This window comes from Nannospalax galili, unplaced genomic scaffold (assembly GCF_000622305.1).
Source record: "Nannospalax galili isolate Female #2095 unplaced genomic scaffold, S.galili_v1.0 scaffold83, whole genome shotgun sequence".
NCBI lineage: Eukaryota > Metazoa > Chordata > Mammalia > Rodentia > Spalacidae > Nannospalax > Nannospalax galili.
The window spans coordinates 999,064-1,015,298 of NW_008352659.1; the positions used below are offsets into that span (position 1 = coordinate 999,064).

The following is a 16,235-nucleotide window of genomic DNA, read 5'->3' on the forward strand; positions in this document are numbered from 1 at the left end:
ACTCTTGTATAAACACACCCAGCAAGGGTAGATGAAGGTCATGGTACTGCCCGTAGAATGTTCTTTGATAGACGCATTCTGTATTTTCACTGTGCTTGAATACTTGGAAGGTAGCTAGGAACATCTCAGAAGTGATTTAAAATTGTTCATCATATTCAAATACAAGTAGCATGTGTGCCGAGTCGCAGGTATAATGGGCAGAGCAATTCTGTGAAACTCAAAGGAAAAAGGAGAAAAGAGTAACCAGCCCAGGTTCCCAGCTCCAGGCTCAAGGCTCTGCCAGATCATGCTGCTGCAGTCCTAAAGGCGGCCACACGGTGGTGCTGTTAGTCATGGGTTGCTGCTTCCAGGTCACTGGAGCAGGGACACTGCACTCTAGCTAGCTCTTGCCATCCAGTTCACAGGCCACCTTGAAAGGGGTCTAGACTCAAAGGCAGAACTTATCCAGTTCCTCAGAGACATGAGTGCTTCTCTGCTCCTTTCTGGAAGCAAAGGCAGTTTCCACCAAAGGAACCAAAGGTACTATAGCTTACTATTCCACCTTGCTTGGCTTCCCCGACTCCTGCCTCATCCCCCACCACCCCTGGCCCTATAAGGATTTTAGCCCTCACCATCTAAACCCCCTAGCCCTGGGTACCACTAAGGTACCATGGGGTAAGGTCAGCATCAAGGCTGCTCCCTACCCCCAGGAGCTCCAGGCCTCCTTGAATGGCCTCACAGTGAGACCTGGCCTCCCCACTCTCATACACTGGGTGCATAGATGCTTAAAGACCAGCCAAGACTGATCCCCAAGGGTACCAAAGGGCACAAAACTAGGCCCTGCTCCCTCTTTCTGTGGTCAAGAACATGTGCTTCAGGAATAAACATGCCTCTTATCGGGGACCTGCTCACTTGTTCCCATGGGTATGGACCGGGTCTAGGAGGCAACACCAGGCCTGTCTCAGGCACAGTTGCCAAGCCCTAAGGCTCCTTGGAGCTTCCAGAAAAAGGAGGGAAGAATCTCATACAGAGCTCACAACACCCAAACCCTAACTGGTCCAGCAATGGTCACCGCAGCCTTACCTCCAGGAGCAGAGGCAGCTTCTGAGGCAGGTCTGGGGGGGTGGGGGCAGTGGGAACAGGTCTGGAGGGTTAGTGCTACAAATCTTACATTTCACAGGAAGTACTTGTGAGGAACAGACTGGAGGAGGGACAATTCCAGTCTGGTTGCCTGACAACTGGGCTGGGAGAGGGTGCACCTACCTTTTCGCTCCATGCCCACAGCCCAACTCCGAGGAAGACAACGCCAGCCAACTGAGCAGGGAGAGAGAGAAGAAAAGAAGTCAAAAAACCAGCCGGGCATGGCATACGCCTGTAGTCCCAGCACTCGGGAGGCAGAGGCTGGCAGATCTCTGTGAGTTCAAGGCCAGCCTGGTCTACATAGTGAGTTCCAGGACAGCTGGGGCTACAGGGAGGCCCTGTCTCAAAAAGACCAAAAAAAAAAAAAAAACAAAAAAAAAACAGCACTACAAACATGCCTCTTAAGAGCAAAGTCTATGTTCTAGTTGGGTGCTTCTGTTCAGGGTGATGCTCAACTTCTACAGGGGCTCCCGATACCAGGAAAGGGACACTGGGACTGAGGACAACCAGCACCTAGCTGCTCTGAACATTTAACAGATGCTTTCAACCTCAGATGGCCTCATGACCAAGGCGGCAGACGTGAAGACCTCAGAGCAGACCCTGTTCTGAAGAGACTACACACAGACTGTGCCTGTTTCCTTCCTAATCTCACTCCACTCACTTTAGTATGCTCCAGTGTGTGGTCACTGCCCTTCTATGGCTGACCGGGTGAACCAGGGGCCTCTAGCCCAGCTAAGGAACTGCATGGACCAGAACAGCTGTATGACAAGGCCAGGGGAAAGCACAGCCTGAGACCATCTGTGTATCCTCAGGCCTACAGCCTAGGATTCAGACTCCAAGCAGACAAGCAGCTACCTATGCCGTTCACTGCAGGGTGGAACCTCCTTCTCATGGCACCTATATGCAGCAGGAGGCACACACGTGCTCAGGATATGCTGGGTAATAAGCTAATGAATTAAAACAAGCCTGCATTAAGCAGTGAGCTCACCCAGAAGAGAATCACTGTGACCCCAACTTCCCACCTGCAGCTCTATGGTCTAAGTGTACCACCCAAGTGTACCACACAGGTCCCTAAAACAGATAGGGTTTTTCCAATAAAACTAAAAGGCCTCAATCCCAGCCTGGTCTACATAGCAAGTTCCAGGGCTACAGGGAGACCCTATCTCAAAAAGACCAAAAAGAAAAAAAAACACACACAAAAAAAAAACTGAAAGACCTCATGCTCTGGGAATGAAGCTGCCTCGTGTTTTCCCGTCCTCTGCTCTACAACATGCTGGCGTTTCACTGCCATTTCTCAGGACTTGACAATAAATTACAGAGCAGGGTTTCTCTATATGACTCTCAACCTTCCAAACTGTATGCTCAAGCTTTAAGCCGTCTCTGCCTATTTTAGTCAGTGCCAGACTCACGTGGATGGAATGGGAAGGAAAGGCCCCGTGATGAACATTCTGTGGGTCCCACTGTTTTTTAGATCACTTTCATAAAATGCACACAGGCTTCATACTTTGTGGAGAATTTCAGAGGATTCACAGCTCCCCATGGCTGGTTCAGTTTGGCGTCTTTCAACCCCAACTAAATAAGCCCTCTCAGGTTCCCAAGTCTACATTTTAAAAAGCACCCAAAGAAAGCCAAGACCAAAAGGTGTGAGAGAAAGGCTTCAGCCAAGGCTGGATTCATCCGTTCACCGTTCACCGCTCCCTGCAAAGACTGGTTGGCTGAGCATCCTAGAATTCACAGGCAAGCTCCCTGGACTGCTAGGCTCAGACTACACAGGGCTGGGCTCGAGTCTTTTTCTGCCAACCCATATCCACCAGTTTCTTAGTAGGTAAGGGCCTTATTTCCCTGAATGGACCACCTGACTACTTCCTCTTCCTCCCAGGGCTTCACAATGGCATGGGAAGCAAACCAAAAGGTCACCTCACCAGTCCTCAAGGCCTCCAGTGACTTCTCTCTTAACTGAGCCTGAAGTCTTTCTCATCTGACCTCATCCTTCAACCAGGTCCATGGATACCCAGCACACACCACTGGGGCTGTCTTCTTCCCTGCCTGCTGTTCCCCTTTCCCTTAGTGCTTTTACACCCCAGATAGCAAGACTCACAGTTCAGTCTAAGACCCTAGGAGGGGTCACATGATTCCCATAGTTCTAAATACTACCTGTACTCCAGGACTGACAGGTCCAGATCACCAGCCTCACCACTCTCCAGAGTCTCACACCTAACCATCTTGTTGTGGCCTCTCGGCCCCCAGCCTGCTCCTCTCCAGCTCTCCGCTCTTCTCTCCAGCTCTCCAACCCTCCAGCTCTGCCCTCTCCCTCTCCGTTACTGCTGTATGTCCCCTTAGCCATTTAGGAGAAAACCCACCAGAGAGAAAGAGGCCTCACAGTGACTGACTCGGAACCGCTGCTGTTTCATCTTCAAAACACACGGTTTTTTCAGCCAGGCGGGGTGGCGCACACCTTTAATCCCAGCACTCAGGAGGCAGAGACAGGCAGAGCTCTGTGAGTTCAAGGCCAGCCTGGTCTACATAGCAAGTTCCAGGCTAGCTAGGACTATAAGGAGACCCTGTCTCAAAAAGACCAAAAATACAAAAACCATAGCATTTTCTTCCTGATTCTCTGCTCCAATCTGTCTGCAATCTACCTCTTCCCAAGCCTCTAACCAAGTAAGGAACAATGCTTAGAAAATACAACCATCCCTTGGTATCCAAAGGACATGCCCTAGAACCCCCAGTGGATACCAAAATTGTTAGATGCTCAAAGTCCCTTAAATGACCTATACATTTTACCTCATGGCTAGATTACTTATAATGCCTAATACAATGTAAATGCTAATACAAATGGTTGTTATATTGTATTGTTTAAGGAATGAAAAGAAAAAAGTCTTCTGTTCAGTACAACAAATATCTTTTTATAGAATGTCTTCTATTCCAATTGGGTGAATTCACTGACTCAGGGCTTGCAGATTCTGAAGGACAACTGTATGACCAGATCATTCCCCTCCTCAAAACTCCTCAATGACTTCCCCTCACACCTAGGATAAAATTAAAACTCCACCACAGCCCATCGATCCCTGGCCTAAAAGGCTCTTTCTCCCTCTCAGTTCCTGGCCTCCTCCCTCCCTCATCCATGTCTCCTCCTGAGATGCCCACCTTTGCCATTCTACATGGGCCTGTTCCCTGTCCATCACTCAGGACCACCTTTGACTTGGTTCTCCTCCCGGCACTAATCCTAGCCTGAATGGAGCATGTGCCTATCTTCCAGCTACACTGAGGACAGAAGTGTCTGTTTGCTCAGGGTTGTAACCCATCCATGTGGAGAAGGACCCAGCCAGTAGGAGGCACAGAGTTGGACCTTGTGAGAACCTCACTAGGGCTTCAAGATTAGGTGGTGCCAGGCCTGTGGCACCCACTTTTCTTCCCAAGCATACTTCTAGGTCTCTCTCACTCCAGAGGGTCAGGCAAGAGCCTTACCTGGCCTGCTAGGCCCATGGTCAAACCACACACACAGAGCATCAAGCACAGGACTGGAGCAGAATGGGGCCGGAGGGCATCTGGCACTATCCCATCTAATGTTCTGATCAGATATCCCAGGCTCTCCTAACCACTTACAGCAGTCTGCCCAGCCCTGGTGGAGGGCAGGTGATAGCTGCCTTGAAACATTAAATGGCCATCCAGAACTTTCCTTTCCTCCCAACTACACTTCCTAGTATCCCTAGCTCCATCTATTTTTCCCCACATTAAATCAGCCTTAGTTCTAATTTCTGCAATTTCATTGAATCCATGCTGAGGTGCTGTTTTAACTCCTTCCTGGGGCATCTAAACAGATACAAGGATGTTTGCTCTGCCGAAGTATACATGCAAAGCTGGGCAGATGGAGGACAGTCCCCACTCCTGTCTGCTCCAGACATACACACACACACACACACACACACACACATGCACGCACGCACGCACGCATGCACACTCAAGGCCTGTTGGAGACTCCTTGATGGAGCAGCCCCTGCCATGCAGCACAGTTCTCTCTCATAATGACTAAGAATAAGGACTCATGGTTTTTTCCATTTTGTTCTGAAGGAAGAGCTAACGTTAAGTCACACTAGAAAGACAGGAACTTGGGGGTCACATGTCAGACTGTGGGTTCAATGAACATTGCTGAAGGCAGGAACTTTGGAGATCAGTAATCATTCTAGAGACCAAGAGCCTGAGAGAGGACCAGACAGGGAAAGTGAGCCGCCTCAGAATCCACTCAACAGCTCGGTGAGTGAACCAGTGCACCTGCTGCTTCCTCCCTGCAGCTCTGAAGCAGACTTGAGGCACCTGGACCTTTTGTCCAAGGTCACAGAGCTAGCTGGGGACAGACTCAAGAACCCAATTTGGGTATCTTTGACCCTAACAATATGATCTCACCACCCACAAGGGAGCCACCCAGAATATGTACAGTGTCTAGTTTGTTCTTCGTTGCTGTGACAAAATACTATGACCACTACCAACTTGGGGAGGAAAGGGTTTATTTAGCTTACATATCCTGGGTCACAGTTCATCTGGGAGCCCAAGGCAGGAGCTCAAGCTCAGGGCAGGAATCTGGAGGCAGGAGCTGGAGCACAAGCCATGGAGGAATGCTGCTTACTGGTTTGCTCCCCTGGCCCCTGCTCAGCCTGCTTTCTTATGCAACACAGGCCCACCTGCCCAGGGATGGCACCACCCACAGTGGGCTGGGCCCTCCCACATCACTCATCAAGAAGATGCCCCTCAGACATGGCCACAGGCCAGTCCAATAGAGGCAATTCCCCAATTGAGGCTTCTTCAACCCAGGTGTGCAAGTTGACACTAAAGCTACCCAGCACATACAGCAAGCAGCATGCTAAGACTTGCACCCCCCGGGGGCATCTACAAAGGAGAAGAGTTCTACAGAGGGGTCTCTGTGCTGTGCACCTCTGAAGTCAATGACCTACACAGTAAGGTGATAAGGAGGCAGAGACTAAAAGCCCAAACAGAGCAGAAGGGCCTCTTTGGGAGTCACTATAAAGATTTCGAATTGACCTTTCTACCTTAGGTAAGACCCCAAGGAGCAAGAGGCAACGTTGAGGCATCCTAAGTTGGTCCAGGCTTGCCTTTTTCTGGAAGCCAAAAGAATCCCCTCACCACAAGAGTAAGCCTATGACACTTTATCTACGTAGGATCAAGTCTCAATGCAAGTGTGAACTTCTATACCCTGCTAGACTGGAGAAGAAAGTTCCAAACTCCAAGCAGGTCAAAAGCAGCCTCTCACCCAGGAGTTAATGGCCTTGGCCCTTGCACAATTGCTTTGAGCATATGTCAAAGTACATGTCAAAGTCTTAGGCAACTCTTACAGGCTCTAGATGTCTTTCTGCTCCAAGTTCAGGGAGAACCATTGTTGGAGACACTGCTTTACCTAAACTCTGCAGAGCATTTGTTGACCACACTCTGGTTAAGAATGACTACATGGCAGAAGCTTTGACATAGGCGTGTGTACTGAGGAAGACAGGAACAGTGCCCCACCCCAAACTGTGTAAGGAACTAACACTCAGACCACTCACTGGTCACAGTGCCCTGTGCGTTATGCTCAGCTAGTCTTCCTATAGTAAACAGATTCACTGCTTCAAATAACATACCTGGAAATCTTGAGGATGTTTTCTCAAGACTGACTGCTCTGAGTAAAAGTCACAATGTCTGCCGTGTTTACACAGGTTAAAGCAATAAATACACAGTGGGACAGGGGCCTGGGGCTTCTGTTCTCTCTGCAGAAAGTCTCCTGGTCCCCACTCTTCAGATTCTAATTAAGTGCTGTGCCTTTCCTTCACACTGTGCCATCTCTCTTCAAGGATTCTCTGAACCCCTGCCATAGTGGATGCAGCAAACCATCAGGAGCAGGGCAGTTCTTCCAGGTTCTGCCCTGCTGGCCTCTGGTCCTCCTACAATCCCCTCACTCACTCAGGGTGATATTCAGGCCTTTTCCCTTGACCTCCTTGCAGGTGTCTCAGAGATAACCAGAAGGAAACCCAAGGGCAAGCCTCTGGAACACAAGCAGTTCACAGCAGTGCTAAATACACAGACAGCCCAGGTCGGCAGCCCAGGGTCAAGTCTCCATTCTGCAACATTCTAGCAACAGGACCTCATGCAAGTCTGAGGCCTTCTCTGAGCCTCCCTGTTCCTCTAACAACAGAGATGGCCTTTCCAACAGGAACAGTAGAAGTCACCTACGGGACTCACTTATGCCAGGGGAGCCTTGTTCTCCTAGGTACAGGCAGAGTGGAAGCCTGGAGGGCCATCTAGGTGACCCCACACATACCTGTACCTGGCGCAATGCAGACACTATGTGCTCCTGGGATTTGATAGGATTTAGAATCACCTGGAAGACATGTCTCTGGGTATTTCCTGAAAGGTTTGACTGAAGTGGTTAAGACCCACCCTGATGTGGCAACATCATTCCATGAGCGTGGTCTTGGACTGCATAAAGAGGAAAGTGTGTGGAGCAGTGGCACTTGGCTCTCTGAGCTTCTCAGCCACCTCACAATGTTGCTGCCATGTCTTCCCAGCCATGAACCTGCACCAAAAACTGGGCGAGATACAGCCCATCCTCCCTTGAGCCACCTTTGTCGGGTTCTGTGTCACAACAAGAAGGCGCGGCTGTGTCCCCAAGCACAACAGCACAGCCTGCATCCTGAGGGAAGGTCGCCCCTTCCAGAGGCACCACTTCACTGGGCTTCTGCTCTGGAGGCAGTGGCAAAAATTCAGAAATACAGACCTTCCAGAGACTGCCAGTGAGGCAGGAAGGGCTGAGGCCAGAAAGCAGGGTTGAGGACAAAGGGCAGAGGAAACCAGGCTATCAGCTTAGTCCCTAGCACACCCAGAATCCTTGAGTAGCCATCCATCTCTTGGAGTTCAGTTTGGCAATCTGCAAAATAAGCAAAGGACACAGGCACCTCCGCTCGCTAAGCTTTGCCTCCCTAAATCCTGCCAAGTGAGCTGGAAAGCCCAAGACTGCAGCACACCTCAGAAGAGGAAATCCCAAGTCCAGGTCTGGTGAGTTCACAAAACAACAGGCACTTGCGATCCCCTCAAAATGCCAATGATTCGGCTGAACTTGAGTCAGACTGGCCTCCAGGGGCACAGATCCTGACCCAACCTGGCCTTCAGAGCCCACGCAGTGAGCCACGGGCTAAGTCACAGCATTTGAGGTCTGGCAGCCCTGCCCCATAAGAATGGGACCCACACAGCACTAAATAGAGCAGGGAATCTATTTCCAAACAGTCCTGCATTAAAAGTCTGAATTGAAGACCAGTAAGATATCATCTTGGGGGGTAAAGGCTCTTTCCATGCAAACCTGCTGACCTGAGTACAAGCCCAGGTCCCACAGTGCAGGAAGAGGACAGACTCCCTAAAGTTGTCCTCTGATCTCCACATACACACATGCATACACATAATTATAAATAAAATAATATTAAAAACCCTCCTTTAAAAAGCCCCAGTTGACAGCGGTTAAGAGCATTGGGTGCTCTTGCAGAGGAACCGGGTTCAATTCCTAGCACCCACATGGTGGCTAACAACCATCCACATAACTCCAATTTCAGGGGATCTGACACCCTCTTCTGTTCTCCGCAGGCATTGCATGACACAGGCACACTTACATGCATGCAGGCCTAACACTCATACACTTAAAATGAAAAATAAATTTTTTAAAAATTAAAAAAAAAAGTCTGGGCCGGCCGTGGTGGCATACACCCTTAATCCCAGCACTCGGGAGGCAGAGGCAAGCAGATCTCTGTGAGTTCAAGGCCAGCCTGGTCTACATAGTAAGTTCCAGGACAGCTGGGTCTACAGGGAGACCCTGCCTCAAAAAGACAAAAAAAAAAAGTCTGAGTTGAACCACCTCCCAATGGAAGTTTGGAAGGTCTGAGAACCAGAGGGGACGCTGGGGCCCAGCTTCCGCATTATAGGGGAAATGAGGCCCAAGGCAAGGGCCCAGAGCCATGCCCAGGGTCACAAAGCTATCACAAACCAGCTTTTCCTCCCTCCGGAAGGGTGGTTCCTACCCTTCTGTGAACAAGAAGCAGACATGCCCTTTGCACCACTACAGGGAAGCCAGAAGGGGGCCCAGAGGGAGGGCGGGACTGTTCCAGGAGCAGCTTCCACAGCTGTCCTGTGTCACCTGATAACTCCCACCAGTAATCTGAGGTCAAGGAAAGAAGGTAGAGGAACAGAGTCATCAAGAAAAGCTCCAGGCAACACCCCAGCATGACAGGAGGGGAACCTCTTCCCAGTCTGCCGTCAGTGTCCTAGTTCACAGTGATTAAGTGGGTAGAAATCCAGGTTACTAAACCAGGGTCAGACAGTAAATATTCTCAACTCTTGTGTATGCCATGTACTCTGCTAGAACTACTCAAGAGGCAGCCAAGAGTAAAGTCAGTGATGACAGGCAAATGAGCGAATGTGGCCAAGCTCCAATAAAAGTGAAGTGCAGAACAGGCGGAAGACTAGCTCCGACCTACAAGCCACAGGGCTGAGCCCAGCACTGAACTATCACACTAAAACCATCTGAGCCTAGGGATGAAGACAGGATTTCCTTTAGCTCAGCCACAGAAACCCTGGCTATCGCTCAACTCTGATCTAACACTGGTATGCTTTCATTATTATTGTAACAGTTCAGATGATGTATTTCCCACAATACAATATTATACAACTGCATACTGTTAGGAAAGAATATTTGAATGGGTAAACTACCTGGCATCCAGGAAAAAGTTACTAAATAGAATGAAAAGGTGACCTAAAACAGGGGGCAAAAATCAATAAGGTGGAGAAAAAGGAGCAGAGCAGACAGACAGCAGAGCCGTGAGCCACTGGGACTACGCAGAAACGTAAAGGGGCAAAAGGCACACAGATCAAAAAAAGAAAACGAGTACTAGCAACAAAAACACATTACAAATGAGTTCACTGGGTATGCTCAGCAGCTGGAGGGGCACTAGAGGGGAAAAGGTCAGTGAACTGAAGACAAGCAGTAGGAACTCTACAGGGCTAAATAGCAAAACTGAGTAGAGCCTCAAACCCACGGGACAGCAAAGTCCCAGAGAAAAAGGGGTGGGGGGAATAAGACATATTAAAAAAAAATCAAAATATTCCTAGATGAAAAAAAATAAACAAAACTATTAACTCAAAAATGTCAAAAAAAAAAAAAGAAAAGAAAAAAAAAGTCAAAGGCCCAGGTTGCCAAGATGGCCTTGTGGGTAATAGTGCCTGTCGTGACCTAAATTTGACCCCTAGGAACCACATGGTGGAAGAAGAGAATTCCTACAAGTTGTTTTCTAACCTTGTGCCTTGACACACAGGAGCCTTCCATACATGAATATATAAGGAAATTAATGGAAAAGTCAAAGGTTCGATGTACTCCCAAATAGGATAAAGAAAAGCACACCAGTACACTATACTACAGCTGCTGACATCAGTGTCATGGTACTGGGAGTAGAGACATAGCACATCTGCAATAATTCATGAAACATTTGAACTGGAGTGAAAACATCAAATTGTTGTGACATATAAAACACACAGCTCCACGTTTCCATGCGGACACGGACAACCTGAAGAAAGCAGTGGCAATGGGAAGATCTTCCATGCACCCGGGTCGGCAGAACACTGTGAAGATGGCTACAGTAAATAAAGTACTCTACTACTCAATGATTTCCACACCGAAATTCCAGTGACATTCTTCACAAAACTAGGGGAAAAAAACCCTACAATGGGTATAGAAACACAAAGACCACAGATAACCAAAGCAATCCCAAGCAGAAAGAACACAGCCAAAGTTATTATATTATCTGGCCTCAAACTGTACAACAGAGTCACAGGGACTAAGACAGCATGGCCCTAGAACAAAAACAGATCTGTAGACCAATGGAGTAGAAGAGAAGACCCAGAAATAAACCTACAAAGCTATGGACATCTCATTTTTGACAAAAACGTACTCTGAAAAAAAAGACAAAACTTGCAATAATTGGTGCTGGGGAAACTGGATCTCCACTCGCATAAGAATGAAATTAGATCTTTACCTCCCACCCTGCACAAAAATCAACTCAAACTGGATCAAAGACCTTAATTTAAAACCTGAAATGCTGAAACTGCTAACGGAAAACACACAGAAAACATTTCAGGATGCAGGTACAGGCAAGAATTTTCTGAATGAAACCCTAATAGCATAAAAAATAGACCCAAGAATTGACAAATGGGATCACATGAAATTAAATTGCCTCTGCACAATAAAAGAAACTATCAACTGAGTGAAGAGACAGCCTACAGAACTGGGACAAAAAAATCTTTATACTTAAATAGAAGGGTTAACATCTACAATATACAAAGAACTGCAAAAATTAAGTGCTAACCAATGAACAGGTCAATGAACAGAACAGACAGTTCTCAAAAGCAGCACAAAGGGTCTCGTCTCACTATGCAGTTCTGGCTGTCCTTAAACTCACAGAAATTCACCTGCCACTTGCTCCCTAGTGCTGGGATTAAAGTTGAGTACTCTCATGCGCCCCCCTGCATTCTTTTTAAATAAAACTTTAAGTTTTCAACATCTTTATATATCAAGGAAACACAAATTAAGACTACTTTAACAGCCGGGAGTGGTTCCATTGACCCTTAATTCCAGCACTTGGGAAGCAAAGGCAAGCAGATCTCTGTGAGACAGAGGCAACTCTGGTCTACACAGCGAGTTCCAGGTCAGCTGGGGTTCCAGGGAGACCCTGTCTCAAAAACAACAACAAAAATACTTTAGAGTTTACCTCATCCCATTCAGAATGGCTATTACAAAGAAAACAAATGCTGGCTGGGGAGGGTATGGGGAAAAAGAGGAACCATCATTCACTGTTGGTGAAAGCGCAAACTGGTGCACTGCTATGGACATCAGTACAGAGGCTTCTCAAAACTGACATGCAGATCATAGCTTCTGACTGTTCAGTATGTATTTAAGTGAGAGTAAGTGTGGGCAGAGGCCAGGAAACTAGAAACAGGCCCATGAGATGCAAAAAAAGACTTTAAGGGTGGCGGGGGATAGAACATGTGATATCAAAGTGGAAGGGGCAATATTGGGGGTGAAAGTACAGCAGGGGCTAGGAAGATAGGGGTGTTTTGTATGAAAATGCTATGAGGAAACCTGCATGCATGAGCCTAGGGGCCAGAAATTGATTTCTTCACTCACCATTTACTGAGGCAGGGTCTCTCACTGAACCCAGAGTTTGCTGATTCCACTAGACTAGCTGGCCAGCTTGCCCTGAGAATCTGCCTCCCAAGATCTGGAATTACTGGCATGTCCACCCAGCTTTCATGTGGGTTCTAGAGAACCGAATTCCAACCCTCCTGCTTGCAGTGCAAGTACTTTATCCATTGAGCCATCTCCCTAGTCCCTCAATAGAATTTCTGAAAAGGATTTCTGAAGGAAAAAAAAAGTACAAACAAAATGGAAGGAAGGCACTCCCACACAGAAGGCAAATCGCTCTGCTAGACAGTGGCATGCTGATGGCTCACTGGAATGGAAGGGATGTGAAGACAAACACACACTCTCTACCTAGATTTGCAGGCATCCTGGGGGCCTGTAACAGTGATGTGCCTGGCGCTAGCCTCCCAGCACCTCAGGAAGCCTCCTGCAAAATCCCCCATAGTCAGCTTCACACAGACTGAGTGGGGAGAGCAGAGCCTGAGGCATGCAGAGATCAACACTCTGGACCACACCTTCATTCTAGGAGAGTCTCTCACTGAGCAGGCCTCACCCTCAGCCTTGGCAAGACTGTGTGCATACACATACTCCTACCTGTGCCAAGAGATAAGGTGGTTCATTTCCTGTGAATTGGGGCTGCTCTTTTAGAGAAGTGATTTTTGACTGTGGAAGTGTGTCAGGCAGGTCAAATCAATGTACACACCTTCTGGCCCACTTGATCTCACTCCTGGGAATCCATTCCAGCAAATAACTTCCCTCCCTTTCCTACAGGGAAAAGTCTGTATTACACAAAACCTAGTCTCTACATCCTATCTAGAAGAGTGAAAAACTGAAACAATGTAAACACCCCACATGGGAACTTCCACAAAAAATACAGTCAGGCAACCTAGAATGATGCTGATGTGATAACGCAACCCTCTAAAACTTGAGGATACTGCCCTCAAGGACATGAAACTAAGTGTGCAGGAATCCTGGGATGCCTGGTTTAGTCTTCTGGAATGTTCATTCAATTGTAAACGTTTGATAACACCTGGAAGAAAAAGGTGCCACAACTCAGCAGTGAAAACGAAAATACACTGTATCATTGTTGAAAAGGTAGACCTTTCCTTTCACTTGCATCAATTAAGAGACAAAATCAGAGGAGTTGAGATATGTAGCTCAGTTGGTAGAGCAGCGTGCCTGGCATGCATGAAGCCCTGGGCTCTATCCCCAGCACTGCATGAAACACGCATGGTGGTTTGTGCCTATAATCCCAGTTCTCCCAAGGTAAAGGCAGGACCATCGGAAATTCAAGGTCATTCTCAGCTACATAAGATCCTGCCTTAGAAAAAGGAGGGTCGAGGGAGTGAATGAACAAATGATGAAAGAGCCCTGGACATCAGGCCTGGGCCTCACAGAATAGCTGTAGTTAAATGGGGAGAAACCCACAATTTTCCATCAGTTGGGGGTAGGGGAGCTGATGTTTTTACCAGGCCTTGCTGTCCCCCTTGAGTAGAGCATCCACAGGCCACAGCTCCTGGTGTCCTTAAGATGCGCCTGAAGTTGACCTGTTCTGGCAAAATGATCAATAACCTCTCCCTCACCCTCATAAGTTTCCTGTTCTGAATTATAAGTTAGGCTCACTCTGCACACAGGAGGTATCAATTACTTAGAGGGAGAGGCTTTAAGCCATGCTGCTCATGTAGCACAGATGTCCACGGCCCAGTCTGTCTCACTCACTCACAAGTGCACTGTACATTTAAACTCAGAGGCTAAGTCACAGATTTTATAAGCAAAAAAGCTATGGCCCAGACTTCAAGTCACCAAGGACGTTGATGGCAGAAGACAGTTTTTAAACCTTACTTTGAAACTAAAGACAAGCAGGGGGCTCTCCTACTCCTGAGCACAGGCCTGCTGTCTGTACTGAGAAGAGATTGGAGTCTTCATTTTTAATCTCTCTCCGAAATAGATCCAGGCAAGGGCTTTATCTGAATTCTGGAGATTAAAGTCAATGCTTGTGTTGGAAAGTAGTCCTGGAGTTGCAGATGACATTGCCACTCGAGTATTCCTCAGCAAATCCAGGAAAACTTACTCTTTGTGGGTCCCAGCAGCTCTGTAAGAACAGAGACAGAACCTTCGTGGCTCTACCAGGCTCACCTCTCCCAGTTTTTCTTCCCCTGCAAGCTAAGATTTTTCTTTTAATGTTTTTTAAAGATTTTTAATTTTTTTAAGTGTATGAGTATTTTATCTGCATTGTGTATTACATGCATGCAATGCCTGTAGAGGTCAGAAAAGGGCATTGGTTCCCCCTGGAATTGGAGTTATAGAGCACTATTAGCTACCGTGTGGGTGCTGGGAACTGAAGAGCCAGTGCTCTAACCATTGAGGCATCTCTCCAACCCCATAATTTATTTTTAATCATATATATGCATATGTGTCTGTTTGGAGATCTGTGCATGTGCCTACAGAGGCAGGAGGGTGTTAGATCCCCTGAAGCTAATGTTATAGGCAGTGGTGAGCCATCTGATGTGGGTGCTGAACTGAACTCAAGTCCTCTGCAAGAGTACCAAGTGCTCTTAACCACTGAGCCACCTGTCCAGCCTCAAGATTTTCCTTTTCAAACTGTAGTAAAACACACATGACATAAAACTTATCATAACCATTTTTAAGCATACAGATCAGTGACATTGAGTGCATTCAGTTGTGTTGACCATAACCATTATCCATCCACAGAACTCTTTTTCATCTTACAAACAGAAGTTATACCCTGTAAACAATAACTCCCTGCTGTGGTTTGAATGTGTCCCCCAAGATACATGTGCTGAAAGTCTAAATCTCCAAGCAACAGCACTGAGTGAGAGGAAGTGTGATGATGGTTTGAATGAGACTATGCCCCATAGAGTCCAGACTCCAAGTACTTAGACATATTGTCTCCGGTTGGTGGCGTGCTGTTCAGGGAGGTCTTAAGAGGTGTGGCCTTGCTAGAGGAAACACGTCATTGGGGTGGGCTTTCAAAGTTCTTAAGCCTCGCCAGCTCTCGTCACGCTCTGCTTCCTGTGCCTGCTCTGGCCACCTCTGCCACCATGCTTCCCCTATCCATTATGGACTCTAACCCTCTGAACTGTAAGCCAATAAACTCTTCCTCTATAATTTGCCTTGGTCACGGTGATCACGGCAACGAAAAGTAACTAGTACAGGCGGGACCTTTAAGAGGCAGTTAGGTTACAAGGATGAATGTCACTGCTGCCAGAGCAGATTTCTCATAAAAGTGAGGGGGGACTAGAGACTTAGTACAGCGGTGAAGCACTTACCCAGAACACACATGGCCCTGTGTTCATCCCCAGGACTACACAAAAAAACTGAATTTGGCCTCCTCTTTCAACCTCTTTCAACCTCTCACCCATTGATGCCTTCCACCATAAGCTTCTTTCCTCTAGAACCATGAACCACACAAACTTCTGTTGGCTGTAAATGACCCAGCTGCTGGTACTCTGAATTGCAGCACAGACTACAGCACCCCCGTTTTCACCTCGTCACCTAGCAATCAAATTCCATGTTCTGTGTCTACAATTTTTGACTGTTCTAGGAACTATATGTGGAACTACTCGACATTTATCCTGGAATCAAATGTTGCCTGTGTTATCTGGCTTCTTTTACTTAGCATAATGTCCTAAAAGTTCATCCAAATTGTGGCGCATGTCCAAGGGTGAATTAGATTCTCCGACATATAATACCACAGATCACTGATCCCTGAATCGTCAATGGGCACAGGCTGCTTGTACCGTTTGACTTTGGTGAATAATGCTATGCACACAGGTGTACAAATATCTCTGACATTCTGTGTGAGATTCTTCTGTGTATCTACCCAGATGTGGGGTTGTTAGAGCACAGGACAATTCCACTTTTAATTGGGGTA

The 16,235-nt window shown here is 47.4% G+C and overlaps 1 protein-coding gene across 3 annotated transcripts in view; it reads right to left on the reverse strand.

Annotated features, from left to right (window-relative positions):
• Positions 1 to 16,235, reverse strand: part of Tspan14 (tetraspanin 14) — a 60,961-nt gene that overhangs the window by 11,506 nt on the left and 33,220 nt on the right. For 2 of the 3 annotated variants that reach the window (XM_029554461.1, XM_008849818.3), the window contains exon 3: positions 1,243 to 1,293. The exons of the other annotated variant lie outside the window; for it this stretch is intronic. In XM_029554461.1, coding sequence (XP_029410321.1) covers positions 1,243 to 1,293 — 51 coding nt within the window. The remainder of the gene's footprint in view (positions 1 to 1,242; positions 1,294 to 16,235) is intronic. 3 annotated transcript variants of the gene reach the window in all.